At 39.5% G+C, this 22,494-nt stretch overlaps 1 protein-coding gene across 4 annotated transcripts; it reads right to left on the bottom strand.

The window, feature by feature from the left end:
- Positions 1 to 316: 316 nt before the first annotated feature.
- On the bottom strand, positions 317 to 22,126 carry tmod1 (tropomodulin 1). Of its 4 annotated transcripts, none has more exons than XM_038713906.1 (13): positions 21,827 to 22,126; positions 16,983 to 17,062; positions 16,778 to 16,860; positions 16,301 to 16,437; positions 12,872 to 13,028; positions 10,859 to 10,975; positions 9,279 to 9,368; positions 7,407 to 7,537; positions 6,619 to 6,726; positions 6,075 to 6,218; positions 5,356 to 5,500; positions 4,419 to 4,518; positions 317 to 2,551 (listed from the first exon to the last, which is right to left on the bottom strand). In XM_038713906.1, exons 4-13 carry the CDS (start codon positions 16,421 to 16,423, stop codon positions 2,533 to 2,535), a joined length of 1,134 nt encoding a protein of 377 aa, XP_038569834.1. In that variant the 5' UTR covers positions 16,424 to 16,437; positions 16,778 to 16,860; positions 16,983 to 17,062; positions 21,827 to 22,126; the 3' UTR covers positions 317 to 2,532. The 4 variants fall into 4 exon arrangements, with proteins under 4 accessions (XP_038569834.1, XP_038569836.1, XP_038569835.1 ...); XM_038713908.1 differs by having other exon boundaries at positions 16,778 to 16,854; XM_038713907.1 differs by having other exon boundaries at positions 16,778 to 16,833.
- Between the last annotated feature and the right edge of the window lie 368 nt (positions 22,127 to 22,494).

Here is a 22,494-nt window from a genome sequence, read left to right as displayed (position 1 = left end):
GGGAACACGATTAAGAATACGGTGAGTAAAAGGCTCTCTGCACATCGAAAAGCAATTAAACTCCGAGAACCAGAAGTCCTTAAAAGTAAATGTGGTTTATGTTGTGATCACTGCATTTGCAGCTTTACTACACAGTTAGCAGGAGAGTCTCACTATTGTTGGTCTGAAGAGGGCAACATAGTAAGAGATGGAGAGCCCACCTCAACAGACTTTATGTATTTCTTCCATTTTGCCACAGAGTGTCACTGTTGTTTTTATATAGGCGAACACTGCAGTGTCGAGCAAGATATCCAACCAAATGTTTAAGACAAAGACATTGTTTTCAAGCTTGATTTATTTCATAAACAAAAATTCAACCAAAAAAAGGGTGTACTATCTAACAAAACAAAGATTCAAGCACTAAAATATCAGAAATTACAAGACAGAAGAAAAGTACAGGACACAAGATGACTGTGATTGGTAGTAGTCCTCGTCCTCTTTTACCTTTAGCATTCTATTCCTTATTGTTTTACAAATGTTTACATCCATAATCACCTTCTGCTGAGCAACACCCATAGCACTAAGAAGAAAGTAACAAAGCAGTGATAAATAACATTAAATGGGTTATCTAACCCTTAAACATGCTGTCATTTTTATCTCAACATCAAGGAAACACGGATGGTACACTAAAGTTAGTTTTACCTGCGAGTCTGCAACTGGTAGGTTTACCCATTTTCTTTAAGCAGTAAATACAGACCTTGAGCCATTCACACAAGAATGCAGACCATTTCTAATGATTTTTACTGGAGCTGTTCTTTTCAGACAGCAACATAATTGGCTCTAGTTCCTGGTTAGATAGCTGCTAACCCTTCTTTTTCTTATTGTGCTGTTAACTTTAATATCAGAAGAAATCCCATTAAGTGCTGCGAAATAAACAGCCGTGTTTATCATTACGTAGTTGTGAAGTTTGAACTGGCAACAAGGACATAAGCATGTATTCACAGTCTGACCTTGATGAGAATTACCTTTACCACGTTGAAGTCTTAAAAGACCAGTCCAGGATCAGAGTGCGATACCATATTTCAGATGTTCAGTGGGTGATTTATGACCCGTCACAGCCAACAAGCATTTTGAAACTGCAAATAGTCTGTTAACATTTGTTTTATTTAAATAAAATGGATCTGTGTGGATCTGACAGCTGTAAAGACATTAGAGGTTTCCTGTGTTTTTAAATCTGTGTCTACCAGTCATTACTGAAATACTCCAAACCTGGAGTGAGGCGTTAATGTCAAAACCTGTAATAAACAGTCACTCAACAGTACCACCCATTTCATGTTAAACCACACGTTTTAGCTCCAGTAAATAAAAATAAACTAACACAAACAATCAACAAACCAGACCTGGTTGAAAGTGTAGTACATTCAAATACTTAGAGTTACTTTGGGTTATTTCTGGTCTGACTTGCATAGTGAGTTGAAGACAATAAAGTATTTATAACAAGATGATGCTCAAAGGAGATTTTACATAGAATATCTAATTTCAGTAAATAAAACTTGAATTGGAAGTTGACATTCCAAGCTAGCAGGACTGCTCTGCGGGGAAGGGTAATAATAAAAGCTGGATAATGTAGCAATGTAAAGTGTAATTATAGTGTACATTTTCATTTACAGAAACATTTTTACACAGGTTATTACACCATCCAGCATAATTAAGAAAAGTTATGTCAAGTATATGAATGGCTTCTGACTCTTTCCCAGGTCTGTCACAAATAAATATACTCTGTATATGGCGACAAATCTCACAGTAGCCAGGTTTACAAATCTATCTGTCCATTACTGAAGAATCTTTATGTATAATACTGTTTAGACCGAATAGGAAAAACACCATAACATCAGATTTTCATGATTAGATCAAAGTCTAACATTACGGATTTTTTTTAGGTCTAAATTAAAATAGGACATTGGCTTTGGTGTCGACCTTGGAGCTACATCAGAAACTTTTGGGAACAGCAGTAATGACAGCACAACTCATTTACAGCATAATAATAATAATTAGATTTCATTCAGCTCAACAGTAGAACCAGGGATTCATCATTCAAAATCAGACCTCCAGCCCCTGTTATTAAGTAATCCAGACACTTATTAATATTCAAGGTTTCATGATGACAAAGTAGGCCTTGCCTGGTTAGTTATTTCAAGCCTGGAACCCAAGACTAAATTCAAACTTCAGAGCACAAAAAATAAGTACACAATCTCACCTTTTGCATGCACTGAAAGCTCAGAAGGCGATGCTGATTCATCCCATTGGATCCTTTAATATCTACTTTAAAAAGAGTCTGGAAGGTAAAAGGAGTTCAGAGAGTCTCTGAACCCCAAACAATTGAACCTGACGTGGTGGGCATGGTCTTCTGGGTAGGCCATCGGAGGGTGCGAGGCTGAAGAAGATTACAAGGCGGGTGTTGGAAAGATGGTAGGGGTCGAAGTGGAACAGAGGATTGAGGGAAGCCCTGGTTTCTACACATTCGTCCGACACTTGGGGAAGATGGGTCCTCCCTCAAGCCTTCTCTTTCTTACTGTAGATGGGAGAGGAGATGAGAGGGACACAGGAAGAAGAAAAAGAATGACAGATGAAGAAAAAAAGAGAGGTGTAAGGGGTGGAGCAAGGAATGGAAACAAGGAGAAAGAGAAAAATTAGAAGAAAAAAACAGAATGCAAGAAGTTGGAACAACCAATCAATTTTAGCTAAAGCAGAGCAAAGTTGGCCTGCCTTATTTGCTTCACATGAGAAAGCAAAGAGAGGCAACTGAAAGAAAGAAGGTACTGGTTTTTAAAAAGCAGGACGAGAGCAGGAGCTTTTGAAGGACAAAACAAAACAACACAAAGGCACTGATAAGAGCAGAGCTGCATTATCCCATTATGGTGCCCAGGGACGCCACTGAAGATGTGGGCCGCTACTGACCCTCCTTTCCTCCCATATTGCGTATGTAGCTGTTAGATATACTACCAGGAATTCGTTTGTAGTAACTTGATTCAACACAATTATTTTTAGCAAAGTGCACCAGGTAATGACAGTATAGTGAAACAATGAGGGCCAAAGCTAAGTTCAAACTAAGCCTTAGCTTACTCATTTATCATTGCACTCATATAACACTGTCAAACAAGAGATATTGTCTGTTTTGTTCCCCACTTTCTCCTTTCTTGTAAAAACCTGCTACCTAAATTACCCACAATACAGTTTGGTCAGAGATCCAGGTGTGCTATGCTAGTAGCGGCTACGTAGCCTCAAGCAGATTGCTAACTGGGCTACAGAGGTCGGGTAAGCTCGCTTCTTTCTAACTCTACATCCCCAGATTTTTACATTTGAAAACTCGTAGTTTTCAGCCCCAACTGACACAGTAAAAGTAACATCGCTTGAGGCAATTTGATCAGATTTTGTATAGCTCCCTCTGAAGCCACCAAGGGCTTAAAGGGCATGTATGGAGTAGTGCTCATGTAAATAGAGTTTGATGTGTAAAATCAGCACACTTGCCTTTTAGAGCCCCTATCCTTTCAGTACTGTAAATTAGCAATGCATACAGTATTAAACAAGTCCACATTTTTTTAAATTATCACAAACAGAGCAATCCTAAAAACTTTTGGGGCCATTGAGGGATTTGGGACCATAGGGCAGCTGCCTATTTTGCCAGGTTAACAATCCAGCTCTGAGAGCAGTGTTTAAAGCAGTAGAAGAGAGGACATGAGTAAAAAGACCAAGGAGAAACACAAATAAAGTGGCCAAAGAATAGACCATAGCACCTATTTATTACTGGGAAAGTGGTGCAAAAAAGCCCCCAACAACAGATGAAGACCATGAAGGTTTCTGCAGCTTCACAATTCAGCCAAAAGACGATTAAACTACTCAAGTGAGGAAAAGAAGTGTTTCATCAGAAAGGCAGTTTCATCCAGCCCAATCAGATTTCGAAGACAGAAGAGGTGTGCAGGGGATGCTGTTGTCCAGTGAGTGAAAATGAAAAGTTTACTTTTCATTCTTTTACTTCTGTTGAGCAAAAGTCGAGTGCTCTCTCTATCCTGTAAGTAATTTCCCTGTTATGTTTCTGGATCTTCCAGACTTCAATGTTGTCTAGTTTGTTGCCTTGTCGGGCAGATGTTGAAACACTATTTGGGGAATTGTAAAATAATTGTGGTAACAAAAAAAACTATTCTGACTATGGTGGGGACTGGAGAACGACATCAACTAAATTTGGGAGACAGTGTCAGAGATGACTAAAAGATTAAAAGAAGTAAAGTGATTATAGGTGCTGTTGAGAAGCAAGAGAAACTTGTGCGACAGGTGGTGGCAGCGCTTTCCGGAGGTCTGGAAAAGAACCAGGTGATGATGGCAGAAGAAAGGCAAGGCTGAGCGGTCAAACGGTGCGACATTTCTGTTTTTTTTTTTTTTACTTTGTCTTGGACTTGAACTTTTTCCCGAAGGCCCTCTCCAGCTCAGGGACAGACAGAGTGAGGGTGAAGGAGCCGTCCGACTCTGACCTGACGACCCGGGCTTGGCGACGATGGGAGGAAAACGTTATAACAAGATTATGACACATAGACTTGGTTGGTGGTTTATGACACAGCATATGAAAACTAATTAGACACAAAGTCTCATGAAATATTTCCAAATATAGTCATAATTTTAACCTGAATACTGTACTAACCTTTGGTGGAGGTGAAGACAGCCAAGGTGGCAATGATTCACACTTTCCCTCACCCTCTAAACCTAAAACTGCTTCTCAGATTATGTTCAAGAACAAACACCCTCACACACAAACTGAACAAGAACTAATTTTGTGAAGCTTTTAAGGTTATATTTTTGTTGAGGCTGTCAGAGAGGAGTTGCGTTAACTCTTTGGTGCAAAGACTTACCTAAATAATTAGTGCCCAACCATTTCTTCCACCCGTTTAATTTTGTTCTCTCTCTCTCTCATGCACAGTCTTTTCTTAGTACTTGTGTCATAATTTAAGAAGCAGCTGTTTAGATTGGCTGGGGCTTTCTGGCCGTACTACTGAGTTACCGGCTGATGATATCACAATAGATTTTTCTATTACAGTCTGATTAAAGTAGACCCCAAGGAGATATAGTGAAGATAAAGTGTCAGCACTGACGCACATTAACAACCAACGCTGCCAAACGCAATACTAATGACAGACTGTGTACGAGTTACATAACTGTCTAAAGCACAGTGGGGTGAAGCAGTCATCAAATACAGTATATATCAGTATACACCTTGCCATGTTCTCAAATCAGTATCTCAGGTATAAAAAGTGTGTTTTTATGTGTCCGTTTCCAGGACTCAACACTGCAGACATCTCTGCACGTCTTTCTGTGTCTGTAACCCACCCAGGTCATTGTTGTTCATCATGGCATTGGAGCCTCGGAGGCGAGGGCCCTGCTGGGTGAAATGATATCCAAACTTCAGCAGTGTGGTGTTTTTCTCCAGCATGCTGGCTATCTCCATCTCCACCTTGTTGCCTAACGGCTGGCTCTGGAGTTTAGGGGGAGAGAGAGAGATAGAGAGAGAGTGGGAGACGGAGGAGGAGATACAAGAAGAGATGTAGAGACGAATTAAAAGCAGGTAAAGGGAAGTCATTTGTTGTAGCGAGACGGGGGGAAAAGAAAGACAATAGGAGGAGTATACAAAATCACTGCCATCCTCTTTACATACTGAACACCAGTGCCACTACAGATAAGATCTCCATGGAAACAGTAGATGAAGTGGCAGGGGGCTTTGGTTTTAGATCATTTCAATCAGTCAGTCAGTCAATGGAGGCAAACGGCAAAGGAAGCCAGAAGAAAGATGGGAGGTGCAGTAAAGAAAGAAAGTCTATGAATCATTCACAAGTTGAACTAATGAGCACGCTGTGAGTCACACATGTACAACTATGCAGTATGACACATCGCAATGCAATGTGGGGGCATTACACTGCAGTGGCAAAGACGGCCTGTGTACCCTACCTGACACATATACCCACACACACATTTTTATGCATGGTATGTGTGTATGAGTCTTCATGCACCCTATGTAAATGGGTTGAGTGTGTGCGTGTGTCAATTGGTACCTGATTGTCTATCTTGAGCTCCTGTAGTGTGGCGTTATTCTGCAGTGACTCTATAAGGGCAAGGATTCCAGTCCCGGTTATGAAGTTGGACTCAACGTTCAGGCTCTTCAGCGTCGTGTTCACCTTCAACATCTCTGCCAGCGCCTGAGAGGAAATGCACAGCACATCCCGTATCTTAATTAATTCACTGCTTTGCAGTTTGCACTCATTTGCTCTTCTATTCCAGTGAACGGTTGCCAAAATGAAGAGTCTTTGTGAGACTGCTTTATGCTTGTGTCTTATTAGATAGTTAAAAAGTGGTAGAGAGATAACATGAGTTATTAGGAATTTAAATCCCACCAATCAAAAAATGATCAGCTGTCCAACAGTTTTGGTTTTTATTAGTGCCATTATCACAATAACCAACAACAAACACAAGGTGGCTGGTGGAATATTTTAAAGGAAAAAAAGTCAGAAAAAGAGACAACAAAGCATCTTTTTAATGGAGCAAAGTAACACGGATTCTGTGTAACATTATGCGTTAAATGTTAAAGATGTGACTTACAAATGCTACTGGGTCATTGCTTCGGGTTCCTACAATACTAAACCTCTCCACCACAGTGTTCTTCATCAGGGCCTCAGCATACGCTTTCAGAGTCTTGATGGGGATGTTCTGGATACCAAAAAACACACAACATCAAAACATTACAGCTCTCTAAATGTTCTTAGATCAAAAAAAAAAAAGTCATTAAGGTTTTGGCGTTTTTATTTCATCACTTCAGTCATTGAAATTATGATTTCCAGAGGAGGATTTATCTGCAATGAATCGCTGAGGCGAAAAATGTTACTTTATGAATATCATAAACAAACTGATTTATGGCATAAAATATATGTTATTCACGCTAAATCCCAAATTTTCCCAATCCAAAAACATTACATAATTTTGTTCATTAAAATGCCTAAAAAAAAGTTTCTCAAAATGAAACCAAGAAATTCATTTATCGCATATTTACAAAATATATTATTTAATCTAATCGTAAAATAGATTATTATTAGATTAGATTAGATTATTTCTTGATAAATAGCTTTTCAATTTCATCTGAAAAACTGTTTCTGCTTTGGGAAAGTTGTGTTTTACACACATGTGTATTATAGTGTGACAAAGTCCAGTTATATTCTGTGGCAAGTACTAAAACAGACTATAATTAACAGAGTTTCAGTTAAAGCAGGCTGTCCAAATCCAAAATAAATCAAAATCAAATGTTCTGAGTTTGAAAATACAGGATTAAACACCATATCCTCTCTTTATCCTCAACAGAATATGCACCCACTCACACACACACACAGTCCTACCCTGATGTTGTTGAGGTTGACCTCAACCAGGTTTGGGTCGTTCCTCTTCATTCTCAACAGGGTCTCTTCTACGTCAGTGGAGTTGGGCTCTTCATCAGGGACTGGTTTATACTGGGTGCACTGGATCACACCTACAACACATTTACCCAACACATGTGTGTGCACCAGGAGACAGTTGGGACTGTTCATTAAATTAGACTCACTGTGGGAACAGCATTGATTTAAACACGTTTGTAGCCCTTTCCCCTCCAACAGAACAGTTTTATCTAGACAGTTGATTGCTTGAGACTCTGTTGATGCATCTGCCTATAATCCTTGCCAAACAAAGCTTAGCCTTCTATACTGTTCATGAAAGCACATTTCTCCACAGTCAGTGAAGTTTCTACAGAGGAGCATGACAGCCTTCAAATGAGGAGAAAAACACCACATTTCCAAAATTACTCAAATCAGTCTTTAACTTTGTTTTTTTTTTAAGTTTTTCTTTTGATGTATATACACAGCACAAAAAAAGAAAAAAACTAACAGCATCATGTTTTTGCATATTTCAACCCATTTAGTCAGGTATATTTCACATACTATATATGCTTTATGTTCATATGTATAGTTTTACTTTTTTTATCCCACTTTCCAGGCTGTTGGTAATGTTCCAAAAATACTTGTTCTTATGTTCTTAATGTAGGTTTCCATCAAACTGAATGTGGGGGCTTTGATAGAACACAGCACGGTCAATTAATCAGCACATGAAGTCATTTTGCCACACAAGTATATTGTACCTTTTACTAGCACAGCAGCAGATGTGATGTTGAGTGTGATGGATTACGTAACTCAAGCAAGTTTCAAGTCCCTTGATATTTATTGTGTGCAGTGGTGAAAGGGTAGTTTGGAAAATGCTTGGCAGAGACAAAACATGTAAAAATACATATTGTTTGGGCTTACTGGAGCAATAAATGTGTGTTTATTTTATGTTATATTTATGAAGGCTGTTCGTCTGAGATTTAGTGATTACACAATCGTGTTGAACCAGCATTTTAGTCAGTATAAATACTTTCTGTAACACTGAGACACTAATTTAGATCAACATCCAATTAACAGCATATTATGGATTTCTGAGTCTCAGATTAGGTAAGAGCCGAAGATTTCACTGTCTGCTTTCCAAATACAGATCTTCATTGTCTTCAACAATGAAAAAAGGCTCATTATTCAAACACTTTTATGTATCATCCTGTATCAGTACTAAAGACAAAGCAACTGACTTCGGCGGATTACAAGTTTATAGCTGGTTCTCTTTAAGTGAGACGGTCATTTTTGGACTGTTTAGAGCTGGAGAAGAATCTATAGGATGAGCCACCATGCAAGATAAACAGTGGTTCATTAGCGTGTGTGTGTGTGTGATGGGATAAAAGTAATATCAGAACACCATATCTTACACTTTGTAGTGCAAGATGAATCATCAGCGTTATTACTGCAGGAGCTATAGGGCTATGCATGCCTGCATGCCTGTTTACACATTTAATCTTCTTATTGACTCACTTTTAATCTCTGTAACTATATATGTGCATGCATGGAGTGAAAAAATGACTGATCCTATTATCTTTGGTTAAATAAACCAACATTCTGCCAACATGAGATCATTCCACTTGACTCCAGTCCAAGTAAACTCTCTTCAACATTTTTCTTCAATGAGGTGATACTTTTATTTAAACTAGTTGAGAGATCTGCTTTATATTTTTGGACACTTTTACTTGTTCCTTGTACCAGACGTATCTGTGATTGAACCAAGTGAAGACAGGTCATGCAACTGGCAGATTTCTGCATTTAAAAGACTCAGTTACTTAAGTTTTAATGCATGTGTGCAAGCGTGTGAGTGCGTACTGTTGAGGCCTTGCTTGTTGACTATGGTGCTGCTGGCCAGGGCTTCATAGTACTGCTGGTTACTCATCAGGGTGTGCATACCCAGGATGGCTGAAAGACAGCAAGAAGACTGAATGAGAGTGGAAAACCCCCCTCAAAGGGAATGAACAGAGAGTGAGGAAGAAACAGAGAGAGAGAGAGGGATGCTGAAAAATAGTAGAAACAGATTTATTGATAGTTTAGTTACAGCCATACAGCGGACCAACATGCTAATACAGACAGCACATCAGCACTTGCAGCATCACAAGCAAGTCAAACCTGACACTATCAGTGAGTTGTAAGGTGTAACGTGTCAGGTTCAGTAGTTTCACTGGTATTATGTACTGGCTTTGATTTCAGCAGCCACAGGAGGTCCTGCCCTCTGTTGGCTGACTGCAGATCAATTTGATTCTCCACCTGCTGCATCGTGACTAAAGGATGTCCATGTTTTAGCCTGTTAAGAATTTCAACTTGAGGAAACTCACTTGTATCCTGGCAACTGTGAATCTGAAATATGTTTTTTGACTGACCAACTATTCTGAAGATACTACATATTTTTAAAAAAACAAAACAAAAAACGATAGAGAGTTTCACCTCATTTTATTTTCAGAGATCGAGGGCATGAGAACAGAACTGTTTGCAAAGACAAACAGGGAACACAAGCTACCCAGCTGATCTAAGTAGATGTGTGGTTAATGGAAAAAAGAGGATTACTAAATATACGTAGGTGTATATGTTTTTACATAAAGACATAAAGACAGAGTTCAGCAAATGTCAAAGGTTAGGCGATGCCTCTGTGTGCTTTACTACAGAACATGGAGAGGTCCATCTAGATAACTCTTTACATATACAGCACATACATGTGACTGTCTGAACAGTCAGAATGTCAGTTTTGCTAAATGTCTCCTTAACACAAGCTGACAATATGGACATGACAGGAGAATCGTTCCATGCAAACACTGCGTGCCATCTACAGATACCCTGTTTGGTGTTCAGCTAGTGAACAGAGATATCCAGCAGGGATGGAGGAGGTGGAAGGACATGTGATGAAGGGGAAGGGTGGAGGGAAGGAGTGCTAGAGGAAATGGAGAAGATTTGGATTAAGGAAATTAATGAGGGGAAGTTGAGGCCATGATGGTGTTTACAGTCATTAGTCAGAAAAGATGAAAATTAAGAATAATCAGACAGCTGCACTTGATCACATTGGACAGATCAGATCAGACCAGTTTTCAAAGAAAATCAAAATATGTATTTTTTTATATTATGAACATGTGAAAATTAGATAAAACAAAACATGAATGCAATATTCTCCCTATTTCTTCTCTTCACTCTCTACTATTGGAAGTATGTTTAAACTGCCTTCACCACGAGGACTCTATTAACTGAAAAAAACTGAGGTAAATGTAGTCTCTTCTAAAAGGAACACAAAATCCAAGTAAAAATGTTTTGTCTTTTAAATTTTGTATATTTGGTGTAATATGAGAAACAACTGAAACCAATAAGCTTTAATGCATATAGTACATGTGACTATGAGGAGGTTGGAGTGAGTGTGATTTTGTTACCTGCGATGTCACAGAGCTCAGCATCAGAAGCGCTAGCCAGGGCTTCTTCTAGCTCCGGCTCCAAAGTCACACTCTCTATGATGGGGTCCACCCTCTTTTTAGGCACAAAGGCTTTCCCTACAACACCAGTGAAGAGATTTCATACATAGACATACATACACATTAACCCTAAGCTGAAGACATTTTGTGAATTCAAGGTTGATGATGAAGATGTAAGTCTGATCTGGCAAGCAAACAGTGGTGTGGGTGGACAATAGGTGTGTGGGCCTTTAAACACGTCATGACATGATGTAAAAACACTTTATTCCTTGAGATATAACATAATAATAATAATTTGTAATTTATTTGTAGCTTTGGTAATATTGTTGTTTTACATCCATGCCAATAAAGCTAGATTAAATTGAATATAGATGTAAAATATTTCAGTAGCAGCGACACAATGATACCTGTGGTTATTGAACAATATTTTTAACAATTTGCTGAATATAAGCATGTTTTTCTATAATTTCTTTTCCAACAAACTTAAAAATGGCTAAACTCAAAAATATTTCTGACATTTTTGACTTGAAAAGTACATGGCGCCCTAGTAAGCCATAACAGTGAGCCAGCATCTACAATACCAGGACCCTGAAACTGAAGCTCCGAGTCAGACATATCAGCTCCGATAACTCCGATATGACATGAACATGGCACCAGAGCTACACTGACACAGTTCAATTAGTACATATAAAATATATCAAACCATGACAGATAAATCATTGTCATTGCTTTTCACCTTTGTATAGGCAGAAGAAAATGATTTCCTCAGTAAAAATTACAGAAATAATGAACACCATTTTCTCACTCAAATTGAAATAAAGTATATCCCGTAGTATGTGTTTCAAATGTTAATGTCAAAATGTCAAACTAAGGCAAAGTATCACACAGTGATCTCCGACCCGGTCCTGTTGTCTAAACCAGCTCTCTTACAGCTGAGCCATCTGAGGTGAGTACCCCTTCATCACATTACACCTGACCGCAGGCTGTTGTCACAGTGTCTGGATGTAAAGACCCAGACATTTGTCTCTTTACTGGCAGGTCTGCTGTGTGTGTGTGTGTGTGTGTGTGTGTGTGTGTGTGTGATCAGCTCCTCGAGTTTCAGGCAGATATTTTTTGACCCCTTCATAAACAGTATGATGGCAGCAGAGTGGTGAGATTTTGCTCAGAGCGCTGAGTAGCTTTTTTAAAGTCACCTATGTCCTCCCTCGTTCCCAATAATTCCTCAACATAGTTTGCCACGCTGGTTAAAGATGTTACAAGTACAAATCAACCTGTTACATGTCTGGCTATGGAACAAAAATGTAAATGGGCTTGTTTCACAGCCAACTGGCTTTCTCAATGGTACCTTGACTGCAGTTGGTGAGGGAGGAGACATTGTTAGTCATTCACTTTCCCCACCTGCAGTTTTACAGCTGGTCTGTTAAATGAAATTGAAATGCAGTGCGTCTTTTAAGTAGTGCACTAAAGCAACAACAGCAGCAGTGTGAAGAACATGATGAAAGTGACAGCAGGGAGACCTTCTAGAGTTTCTCATAGAGATGTCTGGTATCTCTCACCATCAATCACACACATCACTGGTGCTGGCTGGCTGACAGGCCTAACACGGCCTGGTGAGGGGTGGTCTTGTGGAACCAATCACCCTTCAGGGAATAAAAAAAAAATTCACCTACTCATGGAGACCTGAGTTTGCCATGACAGACCTATGACTTTAGGGGTTCCTGAGATACCTTTGAAGGTTTGTGTTAATTTGAGTTAATCTTAATCTTCTCCAGGCATAGTATTTAAACAAGTACATTATTCATCCATTTACAATCCCGCTATATATCCAAGATTGGTGGGTCTAACCTCTCCTATCTCTGATATTCGGGAAACCAAACAGTTGACATCCAATCATCTGTTATCATTTGATAAAAGCTGGTTTTTGAGCCACGCAGATCCACGTATCATCTTTACTATGAGAAACCAAGCTCTGACCTCTCTTCTCTCCTGTGAAGGGCACCAGGTCTTCTTTGTCAGGATGTTCTTTGGCCTGTTTTTCCAGATGGGCCAGCAGGTTGTCTCTCTGAAACTCTCCTGTCGGAGCTTTCTTTGTCTGGTCCTTCTGCCGCATCCCAGCTGGCAACAACGCGTTCTAGACAAGGATGAGAATTGACATAATTTACTGGTGCTGCGTATTGGAAATCCACCCCACACATTTTTATCAGAATCTGTCTCACTTATTTCTTCCTATTATCGTAGTAGTTAAGTCCTTTAATACCTTGCAACATCAGTGTAGAACAACAAAGAATTAATTATTCCAGAATTTCTTCCTGGCTACAGTAATGCTAATGAATAAATCACTAATCTCCATTACATATCTTCCAGGTATCAGTAGCACCTTTGAGTGCACTCTTTTTTGAGCAGCACTTCAGTCAGGGCTGAGGAACAAATCCTGTGAGACCTAACAGAGAATTAACAGTTAAAGGTTGCTGAAAATGAAGACACCTTTAACTTATTAAAAATGGCATAATGCCATATGTCCTCTAAATGTTGCCAGTTAACTATGGAAATAAGAATAAATATGATAAGAACTCATCAAATACATAAAATAGGCCAAGAAATGCAGGGCACATTAGTAATTAGTAAGAAATCATTTTACAAAACAAAAGCATACAAACCCCAGTGGGAGAATACATACTGCCTTTTCATACATTTTGCAGGTATTCATAAACAAAATATATGCCCAACACTGATGTGGTATCATTTGCATTACATTGTTTTAACAATTCAGGGGATTTTTTTTGGGAAGAGGTCAACAATAATACGGAAAGCATCACAGTATTAAAGCACAGTGAGATAGGTATAGAGATGGTGGTGCAGTATCTTTTCTCTGGTAAATGTAACTCCCACAACAGTTACTATCTCTACTCTAGCCCAACACAGGACCAGCAAATTTCCCAGAGCTTTGCTGCCCACTGTGTTATTTTCAACCTAAAGCAACATTCGAGACCAAGCTCTTACAAGGGCTACATATAGCTTCATATCTTATCAGTCCTCTCAACACTCCGAGGCCTCTCTCTCCGTCTCTCCAGCTGTCTTTGCCTCTCAACCGTATTCCTCTGCCTTCAGTCTCTCTCAAAGCTGAGAAAAAGAACAATATCGCCAAAGCAGCCAAAATCTTTGAAAATCTAGCGGTCCATAAATGTTCACTCAACTTACAGCCGTATTTATACTATAGCCAGGAGTATATCACGCCATCACTGCCAAGCTTTTTTTGTCACACGTTCTTTCAGCTTTAGATAACATGCACACTCCCAGTCCCAACATGTTATTTTTACCAGCATGAGACTTCTCTGTCCCTGTACCTTCTAACTGTACTTTGCTCTGGTCTTTTTCCCTGTCACCCCTTTCCTCATTCAGTGTCTATCTCTCATTCTCTTCCTCTCACTAGCCACAGAAGTCATATATGAGCACATGAAGGCAATACGTATAGTACATAGCTCTATGGCTGAGGCTATCTTATATGTGAGTGAGTAAAAAGTTGCAACATTTTCATTTTACACCTGCAATAACTTTTTTTATTTCTGGCTACTTGGATCTTTCACCAGGAGGAATCCCAGACGAGTCTTTCTGGTCTCCAAACTTTTTTCTATCATGAAAACACACGCGAGAAGTGACACAGGAAATGACAGGAGGTAAATAAGTAAATAATTTTTGCAATGAAAACCATCCATCTGCCTGCTTGTATTGTGGTTCAGCAAGGATGACAAGGTTATACCAATGTAATCTGATAGAAACTAGCATGACAAGCTGTTTAGCCTGCTTGATATCTTTCAGGTGTCTCCGAGGCATCGGTGAGCTCTCAGAGCTACAGTTCTGTGTGACTTTTCACATGTGTTTGTGACAAAACATAGTTTGGAGACTAGCCAGACTCATCTGGGATTCCTCCTGGTGAAAGGTCTTGTAATGCGTGACCTCCTGTCATTAATCAGTCATGTAGTGTGCAAAGCACAATAACTTCAAGATAGAAAGTTGTGTAGTGTCAATGGTACAGCAATCTGATGACTTTCAAAGTCATGTTTACTTAGGTGAGCAAAAATAAATACAAAATTTTCATGTAAGAGTGAACTTCCCATTATTTGAGAAATGTTAATCTAGGTCCTTGATATTTGTTTTAACCTATTCCTGATATAATAAAGATGTTAGTGCTCTAATCCAAAGATGTCTCGTTACAACCACAAGGGTGAGAACACTGTGTTTTAGAAAAAGTATGGATCAGTCAGAAGTTCTAGTGTGTCACTGTATGACTGTGAGGCGGTACTGTTTGTACTAAATACACAAAATGTTCTCTTGATGATTGACAATAAATTTCTCCTATAATCACAGTACAGCTGGCAGATATGTTGTTGTTTTTAGTCCAACATGATGGGTCACTGGCTTACAGGAACTGGTGTGGGAAGACTTGCTGAGAAGGTTTCAGGGTGTTTCAAAGCAAACTGGCACTTATCTGTTGTGCAACGGGTTACCCTCATAAAGAGGCACAAACAAGGTAAGCACGCACGCATTGGCTCTCACTGTTCCTTCTGTTTACGTCATGGAGTCTTTCTGGTCACTCACTGCTGGCATCAGTCTCGGTGACACACACACACACGCACACGCGCGCGCGCACACACACACACCCACACGCACACACACACACACACACACGGTCCTGCACATTATACCCTTCTAGTCAACCCCATGGCATTGAGGGGGAATCCAGCCTATTTATGAGCAGATAGGCATTCATCAGAAAGTTCTTACAGCTGCTGTCACCACCTCAACCCACGATAAATCACTGAGGGTACAACGGTGGTAGTGGATGCAGAAATAAACACATCATAAAAAAAGCAACAGAAACTAAACACATATATAATATATATACACACCAATGTACTGTACCACCCCGCCACCCATGTACTGCAGAGAATTACTGTAAATGATCTGGAAGGATGTGACTTAACGGTAACAAAGCTAGCATCATTACAAAATTAGTCACATACAGTAAAGGCAGAGTGTTTTCTAGAATCTGTTAGTCAGCAGACTTTGGATTGGCTGGTTTTGTCTACACGACATTCAAAGCACAGTCCACCAGCTGCCACTGTAGTAATACTGTGGAAACCATTATTTACATTACAGCCTTTACTCATAAGTGTGTTCAAGGGCATTCAAATGTTTTGCACTCAACGCAGTTTGACCGTCTAAAAACAGACATTAGCTAACAGAAATTCAGATGCAAATACAAGGACATGTAGTTCTAGCAATACGCGGTATACTGCAATACATTACATCAGGCGGCTCTATTAAGCCTGTATAACCACATAACTCTCCACTGACACCAACATAGTGAACCTCCTCCATATGGAATTTATATTATAAACTTACATCCGGATCCAGCTCCTCTAATTCATCCTCTAATCGCTGCAGCTCTTCCTCTGACAGTTTCTTTAGCAGCTCGTCCTCGTCTATGTCCCTGTACTTCTCCATCTCCTTCTTCAACACCGACATGATGGACAGCACACCTGAAAGCATGGATAATGTCACCTCAACTTGACATGCACCTGAACTCTTGCAAAAAAAGCTCATACACAAAATTAAAACCTAGGCGAGGATAACATATCTGCAAAATTGAATCACGGTATCATACAATATTGATCTCACGCTTAAATTTCTTGTACTTCAAAATTGCATGTGGTGATATAATAATCAAATAAACCAAACTTTTACTTCAATCATCGTAATCTCTTGTATTCTCTAAGCAAGGTTTAGATTTCTGAGATGTGAGATTCAGTGCTGCAACATAAGTTTATACTGTGCTAACACACAAAACGGACCTGAGAGGTATTCAAATGATTCCCTCACCTCAATAACCCCTCCAAACGAGAAAGACAAAATGTAGATCAGGACCCTGCAAGACCCTGGGGTATGAGAAAAAAAATCTATATCTGTGGATGAAAACAGCCGAGACAGCGCTAGTAAAATGAATGTTGAAATAACATTGTGTTTGAAGGACCAGAAGCAAAGCAAAGCTGACTGTGATGGTCAATGTCAATGTCATGTAGCTCACCTCACTGACCCCCCAGCTCAGGGGTAAAATAACAGCAAAGGCAGCCAAGTGGCCGTAGCGCTCCTGGGAAAGAGAGAGACCTGGAGGAGGCAGAAGCACAGAGAGAAGAGATGAATAGCTCTCAAAATTAGAAAGAAACAGATACACAAAGTTATCTATGGAGAAATTAAGCATCATATTGTTTTGCTTTTTCTTTCTTATTTTCACCTCTTCATTTCTTCCTAAAGTAACTGACAGGGTAGCAACAGAAGGCTGGAAGGAAGAAAATCTTCCATTCTGTGCTTTGAATTTTTTATGAAATCTCATAAAAACGTTTTTATCTGCTTCTCACTGAACTAACGTTACCATATCTGAAATCCTTGTGTAAAAACGTAATCTTCACAGGGCAACTGATGCTGCTTTCACTGCAAATGCACTGAAGATGAATTTTTCCACTTCACATTCCTCTATTAGTCAAATTGCATGTAGAATCGTTTGGCTAGCTTTTACAAGATTAATTCCAACTTTTCTGATAAGGCAGCTTGTTTCATTTTAACCATGCCAGGAAATACCAGGATGGGGATTTATTCACTTTCTTGCCATCGGACAAGAAGACTGATACCACTGTCATGTCGGTAAAGCTAATATGAAGCCAATATGAGCCAGTTAGCTTAAAGACTGAAAAGCTAACCTTCCCCTGTCCAAAGTTAACAGAATCCACCATCAATGTTAACAGAGTTGTTGCAGGACTATTTCTTGGCTACTTAAGCCCTGTACAACGGCCAGTTGTTATTTTTTCACTTGGGTTTTTGTACAGAGTAAACAAACATTATATTACAAGTAAATTACTGAGTTAGTTTCGAGGTGCTGGTTTGTGGATTTTGTTACCTTTAATCAGAGCCAGGCTAGTGGTTACCCCATCTCCAGTCTTTGTGCTAAGCTAAGCTAACTGGCTGTAAGTTGTAGCTTAATATTTTAATGTAGTGATATGAGTGTGGTATTGATCATCTCATCCATCTCGCAATGGAGCGTTTTTCCCAAAATTGGAGATGTAACATTTTGGGATTGGTCCTTAAATTACTACATTGTGTAATTTATAGTTATGCCTGCCAATATCAAGGTTCTGTAAGAGTTTTGATAATTTCTTTGTGGTGAGCAGTATACAAAATCAGACAATTTAATTAAGATGAAAGAGAAATTGATTTTTTTAAATTATATTGTATAGTGAACAGACACAACAAGGTTGTACATGTGTTTAAAACCTGGTTTACGTGCCATAATAGCATTATTTACGGACTGGCTTCTTGCAGTTGTGTAGGTCCTCTGATGTTTGCCTCATGTAAGGCTACTCATTTTAAAAAGGTAAACAAGGAAACAGACAGAGGACACAAGGATTTTCTGACTGTGAGACTGGTTGGGAGTTGACGAATCTACTAGGTAATATAGAAGGTGTCACAAAAATGCATTTGTAAAGAAAATAAATAGGCTTAAAACATTTCAAGTCACTGAAAGTTGCAACTAGATAGCTTACAGAAGTCAGAATAATCTGCAGATGTTCTACAAATCAACTGTTATCAGCAACAGATGGATAGATCACCAACAGAAAAAGAAAAACATGCATTAAACAACTACAGACTGCTAAAGCATGGCTTGCTGCAGCAGCTAAAGTATATGGACCAATCCCTGTTTGTGATTCTACCAGCGGACAAGCCTTCAGCTAGCACTGCAGGGTTCCACCTGTTGATTTATCCTTTTGTCTATCTAAGCTAGTGCTCCATTTCCTCCCAAAATAATATCCTGCTGCTGATCCGTCTGCCATGAATCACTGTCAGAAGTGCTGTTCTGCCTTTTTTCTCAAAGCGCTCTGCAGAAAAGTATAAATGTCAACCCTGGATAAACCAAATATCTTGTCCGGAAATGTGTTGTTCTCGTGCTTTCCTTCTCCGCCGGCAGTGTGGACAGACTATTTTCCTCTCTCTACATTTCAAGACAGTCTTGGCTGTTGGACCAGATGACTGATGACGGATGAGCGGCAGTGGAACATTTGTGGGTCACAGCACCAAACGCTCCGCATAGATCTCTAAGCTCTGGTTCCTTTAAACTATGAGTCAAGGTTTGAAATGTGTTGCAAGCTGCTGCTGATAGACCACATGACAACACCAATAATTACTTTAATCTTTACTTTTCAAATTAGAGATGTAGCTTCAAAACTCAAAAAGTGCAGAAAATTCTGCATTCAAGGAGAACAAATGTGAGTGCAAACATCTCTTTTTGATCTTAAGTATGTCAGCAAGTTTGCTTTGGCTAACCTCCTAAGAGGTGGGGTCAAGCATGCTGTTCTTTTGTTCTGCTTTCTCTAAGCTCCATGGCAAGACAAGTTTCCAAAACCAAAGATGAAGAACTGGGCTGAACTCCGAATAACGCTGCAAGTCTGCTGGAAGAGGACTGACCTGTTCCAATGATATCAAACAGACCCGTGCCTGTATTTATATCTTTCTACAAGCTTCTGCTCCATTGGGCGATCTTCACTGGGCAGAAAGGAAAGACAACTCAAAACCTGTCCTGAGCCAGAATGTACACTCTAAAGTCATAAACACCTGACTTGACCCTTGCCCTCCAAACTAGGCCTGTCCAGTCCTCAAGCCTCTAAGAATAGCAGCACTGATACAGGATCATTAATCAAGTCAAGTGTAAAACCTTCAAACTGATGTTAAATGGCAACTAATCAAAGTCTTTCCCACAGAAAACATTAAACATGAGAGTTCATGATTGAAATATCTGTTTTCCACCCAAATTACACAATCCAGCTTCTCCTGTAAAAGAACTATAGTGGCCTGCTTTCACAGCCATTTCTTTTTAAATCTTTCAGTTAGATGTTAAACATAAACCCTGAGTTTTCTCACACATGCTCTCAGAGTGGCCAAAAGCTCTTTCAGTTAATAAATCAGCACATAAAGCACAGTGAGAGCATAGCAGCGCACATTTAGATGCTTCAGCCGGATGCCTTCCTGCTTAATGTCTTTGAACAGCTCACACTGTCATAAAACAATGTACAGTAAGTGGCATGTGATAATTTCACTTACAATTTGCTCAACTTGGCAAGTCCAAGATATATTGCTGTCACCTCAAAGGTCATGTCATATTCAGTAGGGGCTTGAATTTAAGTGGCTTGGTTCTTTCCTCCACAGAATCTTATAGATTCAGATACAAATAAAAACACAATGAAGGCTAAAACCTCCCAATATCTTGAAATTTAAATTGGCACAATAGGTTGCAATTGACAAATGTCCTAGTTTGGTTTGAATGTGGCTCTGTAGTTAGACTATGTTTCTATTAGGAAACCTTTATCTCCTGGTAACAAAAATAACCACAATTCTCCTATAGTGATACATGTGACTCCAGCACACTTTATGCTGTTTATCTCCTGTGAATGAAAGCTTTATTGTGACATCTGCATAGTGTCTGTGAACTATTTTGCAAGACTGCATTTGTTAGAACAGCACAAGTCTCTGAAATGGCCCAGTAGAAAACAGATGAGAGGCAACGGTGCTTGTGGGAGAGATAAGCAGTGTGTGTATATGGATTTTCTTCTGTGACTGCAAGGACATCCACTTGCAGTGGCTTCAAGATGACCACTGATACAATGCATTGATGCTTAATAGCAAACTATAGAATGTTTATTTTATATATATATAAAGTAGTTAGCATTTATTCTACAGCTATATGTGGAGTTGAGATAACTGTATAGAGTGAAAGCCATGATCAAATAGTCATTTTTAGACATTCTCTTACAGTCTTCCAACTTTTAGTGGCGAGGAAACTAAAACCCATCAGTGATGGCTGCTGTGTTGTTAGACTCCACTTTGGGGACCAGTATGGAGTCACATATCATGATCTGTATGAGGGGCCTAGCAGCTCACTTACTGCCTTGGACCTGAAGTAAGGCCATTTGTGCATTCTGCAGAGGTCAAAATATCATGTGTGTTACCACATGTGTCACTTCACTAATGATTGTCATCTCAAGGTAGCTGTTGATACGATACATTACTTGTCCAAGAGATGAAGATCAGACTTGTAAATGAATTCTTTAGATGATGAAATGGTTTGCAACAATAAGTGACCAAAGATGGTGTATTTCTATACTAAAAAAAACTAAGAGCAAAACCATAAATTTACCAGGTAATTAAGGTTACAAGGCTGCCTTTACTCCATAGTGGTGAATGTAGGTCACACAGGAACTGAGACCAACATGTCACCAGACAACTGTTGCATCTCACAGCACCTGTTGACTGAAATCCTGATAATGCATTATTTATTGATATGATACAGATTTTTACCAACCAACTTACTTCACCCTTCTAAAGATATTTTTTTTAGTTAGTGATTTTAAATCTTAAAACTTAAGTTCATACAAAAAAGTTTAAGAGGTAAGGTATACATAAGTAACCCTATGAAGCAGAATAATTATTACACATTCCTCAAATGGATTACCAGCATCAAATTAATCCTAACAGAAAACGTTTTTAAATGAAATAGTTCTGTATCTAAGATGCACAAGTAGCTGCTGTAAATTAGAATCCATGTCTGTGTGAGGACCTGCAGTGTGCAATGACTTTAAGAAAGAGCAAACATCACAATAGCCAATTAAACATTCTCTAACAGGAGGGAAAACTGAGGAAAACATTAAGTATTCCTCAGTTTTTATGGAAAAGACTCTTATTCTAAGTGACCTCATGGAAACTTCCGGATTACTTAATTTTTAAAGGGTTGTCCTGTACATTATTTTGACCTTGATATGTTATCTTCAATAATTTGACTGGACAGTTTTACAGCATGCTGTATAATTTTTGCATTTATTTCCGTACCTCCTCCAGCGCTATTTATAGCCGGACGGTCCCGCTGGGTGACAGCAACGAATACTTTGACCAGATATGGTTTCCTTCAGAGCCGCCTGGAGTCGCACTGCGCGGTCCGCTCTGCTGCAGGCGCACAACCGGGAATCTGCAAACTACACTAGACGAAACCGTCCATGACCCGCAGATAATCCTGAATTTCCAGCAGATTTCAGCGTGCTCACAAAGTTTCCTCCCCCGTCCCTGGTCGACTCGCGGCGTGTTTGCGGAGGCTGAATCTCATCTCCCGCAAAGGGCAAAGTAAACTTATGGGCAGAGATCCTCCTCCTCCTTCTCCTCCTCCTCCTCCTCCCAACACGGCTGCCCTGTCACTCCAGTGATGTCATAAAGTAGATCTACATCCATTATCAGGCACGTTGATTCTCCATCATTCATAGACCACTAAATAGCCTAACTTTTATATTGTGCATTCAAACCTGACCCAGTCGACCTAGCAGACCATGTTGTCACATACTAACAGAATGTTACATAAAATGGTACTCAAAGTGAAAATTAAAAACAGTTTAGCATTTTGGGAATCAGCTTATGCTCATTGGCTCCCTACCAGAGGGGTTGGCCTTAGATCTGTCCATTACATATAGTCAGCAGCTGGTTTGCTGGTTCACTCCAGGAAGTAATTG

Source organism: Micropterus salmoides, unplaced genomic scaffold (assembly GCF_014851395.1).
Source record: "Micropterus salmoides isolate LMB-PRFRI ecotype aquatic unplaced genomic scaffold, ASM1485139v1 Ms_hic_scaffold_12, whole genome shotgun sequence".
Classification (NCBI taxonomy): Eukaryota; Metazoa; Chordata; class Actinopteri; order Centrarchiformes; family Centrarchidae; genus Micropterus; species Micropterus salmoides.
This window is presented reverse-complemented; position numbering and strand designations above follow the sequence as displayed.